General features: G+C 47.1%; 1 protein-coding gene and 1 long non-coding RNA gene across 2 annotated transcripts; both read left to right on the top strand.

Moving 5' to 3' along the window:
- The first annotated feature begins 744 nt into the window (after window positions 1–744).
- Window positions 745–3261, top strand: LOC135982760 (uncharacterized). Its single transcript, XR_010600309.1, has 3 exons — window positions 745–835; window positions 1045–1156; window positions 2863–3261. It is a non-coding gene; the product is annotated as an uncharacterized LOC135982760 (long non-coding RNA).
- Window positions 3262–5685: 2424 nt separating this feature from the next.
- Window positions 5686–9262, top strand: LOC135983273 (maestro heat-like repeat-containing protein family member 1). The gene is made up of 5 exons (XM_065594083.1): window positions 5686–5694; window positions 5925–6059; window positions 6333–6435; window positions 7536–7601; window positions 8434–9262. The coding sequence occupies exons 1-5, from the start codon at window positions 5686–5688 to the stop codon at window positions 8529–8531; spliced, it is 411 nt and encodes a 136-aa protein (XP_065450155.1). The 3' UTR covers window positions 8532–9262.

The raw sequence follows: 9262 nt of genomic DNA, 5'->3' as shown, positions 1-9262 counted from the left end.
AGAAGGAAGGGAGAGAAACAAAGAGAATTCCAATAGAGTTGTGTGACACCCCCCAGGAGTTCCCAGGGTTACCCGTATAAGATAAAGCCCCAAATATCGGGACATCTGGTCACCCAAGTTTCTTTCTCTGTCTGTTCCCCTCAAAGAGCTCCTGCCCATGTCCTTTTATACAGTTTCCCTGTTAATGGAATGATTGGTTCCTTGACTCACTAGCCCCAATCGGACCTTGTAATCAGGTACACCTCTGTCCAATTAGGCCTTCTGTGAGGAACCAAATTAGTACTAATAGTGACCAGAGTGCTGACTCAAGAGCAAACCCTCAGCACTCTGTCACATCCTATCTGGAGATATGACCCCAAAATGTCCATTACTGATCACCACACTCTATGTCCCCAGTGTTTGGGTCCTGATCATGTATCTTTTCCATATCATTGTACTCTGCTAGTGCCCAGACTCCTTGCAGAAAGGGGAAAATGACTGCAAACTTTTGTCCCTAGCAAAACTAGTCATATGAGCTGTATGAGACTGAAACTTACCTCCCGGCATCAAGTCCTTCCAGGGACACTTGTGTCCAGGATATTGCCAATGGATGACCTGTCGATGAACAGCAGACCTGACAAGTAACCGGGGCTTCCTTACTCTGTTCAGGCTGCACCTTCCTACTGATTGCTGCAGTTCTGTGCCTCTCTTTCCCCAGACTTTCTATCCAAGCATTAGAGGCTGTGCTTTTCAAAGCTGGGAATGAGAGACTGGCGAGAGCGCTCAGGGAGCAGAGAACACAGAGTCTGCTTGAAAACCCCAAGACTCACCATGAGGGAGTGTGTCTGCTGGTGAGGTAAGAGATCTAGGAGGCATGATTTTATCCTTGGGAATCAGTAGCAAATAGAGTGGCTGAGAGGGAACCTCCAGTTTATAGCTTTGTGGGGGGTGCCCTGGGTGGAAACACACAGCTCCCATTCATAGATATCAGAGCTGTATGCTCAGAGCAGCTGAGTTTTTGAAGTGTGCAATCTACCCCATAAGCGGTTTAATTTTGTCTTCCAGTGTTCTGCTAAGATCTGAACTAGTAACACCTGAGATCTTACAGAGCCTCCTCCCCTGGGTGAATTCCCCAACAGAAAACCTCCGAGTCACCAGCACAGCTTTCCTTGCCCAGGTAAGACACAGGGTTCTGAAGAGCAGTTTCACCATTAGACTGTTGTCTCATGTTTGCCTTTCTTTCGGGAGTTGTACAGTTCAGTTCATAGGAGTAATTGTCATTTTAGATAGTAGAATGGGTCCTCCTTTATATGGAAATCTCACAAGGAATTTCATTACACCTTTCTGAGTCATTCTCTCTCTGATATTTTTATTGCTGTCATTGCCTATGCTAGCTACACAACCACTGGTGCTGGCTGAGAGAGATACAGACAGAGTTTGAATTCCTGGACCTCTTCTGCCAAGTCCTAGTGCTGATACTAACCAACCGCTCCTGATTTTGGTTTAGCTCAGCAGGTCTTCTGAATGAACCTAGTGTCCTAATACTATAAAACAAGCAACAAACAAATACATTCACATCCATCTTAGGTTCTCATTGTAGTATCTGAGTATCTGAGTACCTCAAAACTCTTTAATGTCTGTATCCCCACAACATCCTGGGAGGTAGGGAAGCACAATGATTCCTATTTTACAGGCAGGGAGCTGATGCACAGAAGGGCTAAGTGACTTGCCCAAGGTCTTTGAAGGAGCAGGAAATTGAACCTGGGTCTCCTAAGTCCTGGGCTAGTGTGATAACAGCTGGACCATCCTCCCTTTCCACAGCCTTCCTCTAACATCGGCATCATATTTCCCACTTATGCTAAGCAACTATCTTAAGGGCTCATCTGGTTCGAAGAAAAACAATCGATCTGTGCCTGTGACGGGCTGTACCTGGGCTTTGAGGCCCCTTACAAGAGGCCCCGTGGTCCTACTACACCCTGCCCCAGGAACACAGCCACAAATCTGGGTCTGACTAGACAGGCCTCACGAAAGCAGCCAATCAGAGCCCATCAGGCTCAGCTGAAAGGAGCTGCAGGGCCTTAGCAGGTCAGTTCCTGGCAGGACCTGGAGGGGCAAGAAAGGGGGCTGCTCTCTGGCCACAGAAATTCAGGGAATAGCCAGAGTTTGATTCTGGCAGCATTTGCTTAAGCTGGATTTGCAGGAAGAGGGTCTCTAAGAATTTTAACTCGGAGGTGAGGGTGAAGATAAAAGTGGCCGGTAGGAAGAAGCAAAAATGAACTGAAATCAAGCAGTGCCTAGCTACTGTTTCCAGGGTCCATGGTTTGGAACCCAGAGTTATGGGCAGGCCCTGGTTCCCCCACCATCTACAGTGGCATAAGCCCCACGGAGGGGACAGTGCTTATGGAGAGCTTGAACAAAGGGCAGAATTTCAAGAACCCAGAGTTGGAGCTGGAGACCCTAGTGAGGGCAATGGGATTGTTCTTGACTACCCCAGAAGGGGTTCATTTGGACTTTGGGACGCAGCCAGAGGCCTGAGCCACAGAAGACTCACTGAGGTCGGCTGGCAGGGTGCGCCAGGGGTGAGAAAAGGACTGTGGTACCAGACCCAGCCACTAAGAGGCTCTCAAGAGGTGAGTGGATCCCTATTATAGTGCCCAAAAGGAAAGCTCCATGTTTTAAGACATTTCTCATTTGTGTGGAATGATAAAGTTACAGTGTCTTATGTGCCAAGTATCAGAGGGGGAGCCATATTAGTCTGTATCCACAAGACTGTGGCTGTAGGAGGACTCCTTGTTGTTTTTAGTGTATTCCATGTCTGCTCAAATTATATTCCCAATCTTAATGATCATATTGGGGCTAATGGACATGTTGATTTTATTTCAGCTAATGAGTGACCCCATGCTCAGGGAGAAGAAGTTCCTTAAGTCTGTCTTGAGCATCTTGGAAGAAAGGTCCCAGGATAGGAACAGCATTGTCCGCCAGATGGCTGTGAGAGGCCTGGGAAATGTAGTCTATGGGGCGCCTGAGAAGGTAAGAGAGATTACTGAATAGAATGCAGCATAACTAGAGAAACCAAGAGAGAGAGTTGTTCAGAGTTTCCAGAGGCTGCACAAAATGCACTAGGCCAAATTCTGCTCTCTCACATACCCTAGTAACCTCTTTGCAGTAAACATAGAGCAAGCTGGATCCTTTGGTAAGCTGGGCATAAGTCAACAATGTGCACTTTAATATGACCATATGTAAATGTATACATCTGGGAACAAAAAATGCAGGCCATACTTACAGGATGAGAGACTCTACCGCAGGAAGCAGTGATGCTGAAAAAAACTTGAGTCATGGCAGATAATCAGTTGAACATAAGCTCCCAATACGAAGTTGTGGCCAAAAGGGCTGAAATGATCCTTGGAGGTATAAACAGAGGAATCTTGAAGAAGAGTAAAGAAGTTATTTTCCCTCTGAATATGGCACTCATGTGAGCACTGCTGGAATACTGTGTCCAGAGCAGGTATCCACAGTTCAAGAAGGATCCTGATAAATTAGAGAGGATTCAGAGAAGAGTCGCAAGGATTGGAAAATATCCCTTTAGTGATAGACTCAAGGAGCTCAATCTATTTAGCTTTACAAAGAGAAGGTTAAGGAGTGACTTGAGGATAGTCTATAACTACTCACATGGGGAATAAATTTTGATAATGGGTTCTTCACATTAGCAAACAAAGGTATAACAAGATGCAATGGGGAAAAATGAAGCTAGGCTAATTCAGACTGGAAATAAGGCATACATTTTTAATGGTAATTTTAATTAACCACTGGAACAATTTATCAAAGGTTGTGGTGGATTCTCTGTCCCTAGCAATTTTAAAATCAAGATTGGATGTTTTTCTAAAAGATACACTCTAGTTCAAACAGAGACTATTTTGGGGAAGTTCTATGTTATGCAGGAGGTCAGACTGGATAATCACAATGGTCCCTTTTGGCCTTGGAATCTAAGTAACTAGGAATCTAATAATAGAATTACACAGGTGTATTATGGCACCAAGTTGGGCTCATTGTAGCTAGCACCTGGTCTGAAATATAGCTATAGGTCTCTGGGGGGAGACGGGGTTGATGAAATTCCCACAGCTTCATAATTGCTAAAGAAAACTTATTAGAAGTGTGATCAGTGATAAGTGTTCTTTAATGTCATATGTTTGTACAGGTGAAAAAGCACAAGAAGTTTCTTCTGGACATACTGATCGGGGCCTTACATGACATTTTCAGTTCGGAAGTCATTGGCGAGAGCATGAAAGCATTGGCCAAAGTCCTGAAGGAGCTGAAAGAGAAGGACATAGGTTCTTCCTTCAAAGACCTCACCCAACAGATCCGGACCTACTTTGACGATGTACGTGAACAGATCTCTCCAACCCCAGTTCAACCGATCTTGATTAGACTCCATTTACAATGCGTGATGTGGACTCCCTGGGCATTGCTCATGTCAGAGTGAAGAGATTTTAGGCCCCAGGGAAGAGAGGTGTTTTACGGAGGAGGAGAACATTAGGAGGATGGGGATGACATCCCTGCTCCCACAGTCTCACCCGTCTATTCTTCTTTATTGCCACTGAGAACCTCAAAGAAAATCTGAATACTAGATTAGATAGCTAGATAACCATGAAATGGGGGTTACAGAGTACAATAGAGAGTGTTGGGCTTGTTCTATACCATTTTTATGTGAGAGGGTTGGAATGATAATTCCGTTTTGCACAGAATTTAGAGATTTCAAATTTGGGTTTTGTTCCTATTTGTGGGAACCCCTCTCCCCAAAGTTCAAAACTCTTTGTGAAACAGAATTACTATTTTCAACCTAGCTCTGTTGGAAGCCTTGGCCCAGGGCAGTCTGCTCTCAGACTATCCCACTGCTGGGAACCCAGGAAACTCTGGGAGCTAGAGGTGCCAGGGAGTTGCAAATTTGAGAGCCAGGACTCCCAAGGTCCCAGAAGCTGGGGGCCTGGAAGCCCATGATCCCAATCAGCCTGCTAGATTGGCTGCCACAGAGCTGGATGGGTGCACTGGAAAGACACCAGGCAAGTTTCTAAGGACCACTACCTGGCTTCCGGAGGAATTTCATCAAAACTGAACTGTCTCTAAAATATTTTGATGAATCAGCAAATTCGAACAAAAAATTGTTTAATTACCGGTTTTCCAACTAGCTGTAGTTGGAATCACTCTACTTTAGCGTAGAAGAGATGGCTGTGCAAAGTGCATGATGTGATTGTCTCTTAATTACTAACTTGCGGGGCTTTCTTGGCTGTAGGAGGATGATGCTCTTCGCTCAATGGCCTTTGTCCTATTTGGCATCCTGGCCCAGCTGACAAAGAGAAAATGGAAGACCTATTTCGCTGACCAGGTTAAAAAGAGCTGGGTCACACTTCTGCTGCACCTGCAAGACCCAAACCCTGAGATTTCAATGGTAAGACTGACAGTGACTTATTTACTAAGCAAAAGGAATCTTCCTCCCAATGCCAGGGGAGCTCTGCTATTCCTGCCTGCTGTGGAGGCCCAAATTCTCCCCTCAGTTCATTGCCCTCCTGCTGAGTCAGTTCCAGCCAGGTTGGTCCATGGCTGCTTCACCAGAATCCAAGAGAGGTCAAGGGTCTGACCCCGACAGGTCTCTGTTCCTGTCTGTCTCTCCACCCCAGGCCCCTGCCTCCCCAGAACAGAGAGACCACAGCTATGCCTGGTGTAGCAGCTTTCATCAGTATATCTGTTCCCAAAAGACATTGATGCTATCTCCAGGTTTCAGTTGAAGCTCTCCCGTCTATTAGTCATTCCTGCATGTTTTCTGCCAATTACATCCAGATGAATCCCTTTTTTTGATCCTGGAATAGATGAGCAGGCACGCAGATGAGTTCCCTTTGAATGAACATAGCACTCGGTAGGGAACAATTCAATGGTGTGACACTCTTTTTCAGGAATGCAGAGCTACGTTTCACCTCTGTTTACCGTTTTTGGGACTGAAGAGACTCCAAAGTGCAATTAATGAGCACCTTGGTGGCACAGCCGAGCTGAAGCCTGAAGAGCTCCAGGTGGACATTTGCAGACACCTTGTGAGTGAGCTGTTGAACTGCCTGAGATTATTGACTGGAGTGGTGGTGTAGAGGTGGGGGGGGATGTGTGATGGATGATGTAAATAACTGTAAGAGTGGGATATATGACTGAGGGTGATGGGAAATGTAAATCTGCCACACATTCCCATTGTTCCCACTTCTACCCAGCCACCTGTTCTCTCTCTGATTTACCTGTGGCTCGTAAAAGCATGTGCTGACAGTCAAAGGGCACTTCTAGCCAGAGAGAGCTCATGTGTCCCTGATTCCCTCTAGGCCAAAGAGAATGCAGAGCTGCTGGAGAAATTGTACCAAACCACCATCACGTACTTCTATAGCAGCTGGGAAGAGATCCGGGCAGTTGCAGCCAACTTAGCTGGTGAGAGATGATGCCCAGTGTCCCTTTCGGTATTTCCATTGAGGGAGACAGAAACAATCCCACTGTGCAGCGCTGAGCTGCCATTAATCTCTCTGGGCCTCAGCTTCCCATCCATAGATGGAGATGTTAATCTCCCTACCTCTCCAGTGTGGTGGATTAGTTGCTATCAAGTGCTTCGGGATCCTTGCAGGGAAAGCACGGTGCAGTCATTTAGTTGTCGGGGCAGGGACATTGTCATGTAGGGCATGGTTACACTTTGAGCTGGGTGTATAATTCCCAGCTCGATGAGACGTACCCGCACTAGTCCTGCGTGCTAGAAATAGAGAGTAGTTGCGATGGCAGGAGCAGCAGGAGGTTTAACCACCCCAAGTATGATCCCATCCAAACCCCAAAGTCTATTCTTAAGGTGGCTAGCTCCTCCCACTGCTCGTGCTGCCTTAGCTACATTCTAATGTTAGAATGCTATCGCTGTCAGAGCCAGTGTGGGCCTGTCCCATTGAACTGGGAGTGATACCCCTAGATCAAAGTGCAGACCTACCCACAGTGTTGTTCAGTGCTCCTCACTGCTACTTCATCATTGGGAGGCATGCAGCCCACCTCCCCATAGCGCCTGCTGTTCCAGGTTCCTGGCCACACCACCTTGTCAAGGAAGCATTAGGTTCCTCCTCTTTGGCTCTGTGCCCTCTTCACCCTAGCACACCCATGTGAGACAGGCAGGCATTGTGGCCTACGTCTCACCTATCAGTCACCTTGTGAGATCCCTGCTTAGAACTCACTTATTCCTGGCCCCCGTCCTTTGCTCAGACCACTTGACCAAGACACTGTCTTAGTATGTCTCCAATAACTGACAGCAGTGGCAAGAGGAACACAGACTGTTTCAAGCAAATGGGTTTTATGGAAACATTCTTTTTAAAAAATGTCTCTCTCATTCTCTTCAGTGTGGACTCTAAACTGCTCTAGCATCCTCTTGCCCACAGCTCACCTTTAGGCCCACAGTAGGAGACGCCAAAGACCTGTCTAGGGGCTGCTAATATCACTTTGCACTCAACGAGGGAAGGTTTATTATTATTGTTGTTATTTATTTTACATTGTGTATTTAGGCATCATCCTGGAACACACAGACAGGCAGCGTATGGAATGGCTGGACCTGGAATATCTGCTGATGTGTAAGTAATAAATACAGCTGAAGTCCTGTTCATTAGTGAGTTCTAAAGAAATTTAGCTGGCAAGCAGCAGTAACCGATACCACTGGTGCAAACTGTATCAGCCCCACAGCAAAGGACAAATTCACTCTTGCCCAGTAGAAAGTCCGCTTTTATTTTCCCTAAAGGAGGAAGCTGCAGAAGGTGTGATATGAGTCAGTACATCTCCTGGTTGTCCTGGCAATGCCCCCTCCACAGCCAGTGCTATCCACTCTTTGGGCTTTATTGGCTCTCTATGGACTCCCCAGGTGAGAAGAAGTTGTCGTCACTTTCTGCTACCTCAAATTTCCCACCAGCATTTTTTCTTCCAGTAGGTGCCCTGTATCCTGCATAAACCAGCTTGGACCTGGCCTCTGTTAAACTCCAGGTTTAGTTGAGCTCAGGCAGTGTCTCCTGAATAGAGATGGAAAATAAACTTAAAAGTGGAAGCTATTGAAACAATGGGCCTTCTTCCATTTACAGCAGAGTGGATGACTTTCTGGTAGAGTCAGGGTCTCCCCCTACTTGAGAACATGGAAGGGACCCAGTGGAGGAACCTAAAGCTTTGTTTGTATTGGAGAGCTGCTGTAGTGTGGTATTCAGTGGTAATAAGTCACCGGCTATTTCAGGCAGCGGTGACTATCTGAAAAGTGGGGCATATTCATCTCTCATGTATTTTCCATCCCATTAGAAGGACTGAGCCCAGTCTCACATTTTTCCATGTGATCATTCTGCTCGGGTAGTTCAAGGTTCTGTGATCACACTTAGCTGTGATTTGACAGTCTGTTCACTAACGTGTTGTCCTCTGTAATTTCAGCTCTCCAGGTCCTACAGAAAGACCCAAGTCCCACTGTCCAGCTGGTGGCAACTGAGATCATAAGTGACATCTCTTCTGGCCGAGTGATTGGGGAATGAAGCGGAACGGAGACAAACAGAAGAAGGCGCTCCAGTAGTATAAGGGCCCTACTGTCAATCAAATGTTAACCCACCCCTTGCCCACCCGTCACCAGAAGTCCCACACCCATGGGGTATTACTTCTGGGGTCAAGGCGGACACATAACCAGAAGCAAGATGTGTCATGTGGCCCCTCTAAGAACTCCTCCCACTACCCTCTACCAATCAGGAGGGGTTTCAGCCACTGGGGACCACCCCGAGAGGAGATTTGACCAACTGGGGGGAGTTCCAGGGCGGAGTGCCCTGTCTGGAAATGGTTCATGTGACCCCTCTAAGAACTCCTCCCACTGTCCTCTACCAATCAGGATGGGTTTCACCCTGATAGGAACGCCCCGAGAGAAGATTTGACCAATCAAGGGGAGTTCTGGGGCAGGGTGACCTGTCTGGAAATGGTTTGTGTGACCCTTCTAAGAACTCCTGCCACCGCCCTCTACCAATCAGGAGGGTTTTCAGCCGCTGGGGACCACCCCGAGAGGAGATTTGACCAAGTGGGGGGAGTTCCAGGGCGGGGTGCCCTGTCTGGAAATGGTTCATGTGACCCCTCTAAGAACTCCTCCCACTGTCCTCTACCAATCAGGATGGGTTTCACCCTGATAGGAACGCCCCGAGAGAAGATTTGACCAATCAAGGGGAGTTCCAGGGCAGGTGACCTGTCTGGAAATGGTTTGTGTGACCCTTCTGAGAACTCCTGC

The sequence above is a fragment of the Chrysemys picta genome, chromosome 4 (genome assembly GCF_011386835.1).
Source record: "Chrysemys picta bellii isolate R12L10 chromosome 4, ASM1138683v2, whole genome shotgun sequence".
NCBI lineage: Eukaryota > Metazoa > Chordata > Testudines > Emydidae > Chrysemys > Chrysemys picta.
Note: the sequence above shows the minus strand (reverse complement) of the source record. Positions and strands in the feature narration are given on the sequence as shown.

Excerpts from the sequence above, each read along its gene's own strand:
- LOC135983273 (XM_065594083.1), top strand. Across the intron at positions 6,060-6,332 it reads TGGACATTTGCAGACACCTT|GCCAAAGAGAATGCAGAGCT; the intron begins GTGAGTGAGCTG and ends GATTCCCTCTAG. Across the intron at positions 7,602-8,433 it reads CCTGGAATATCTGCTGATGT|CTCTCCAGGTCCTACAGAAA; the intron begins GTAAGTAATAAA and ends CTGTAATTTCAG.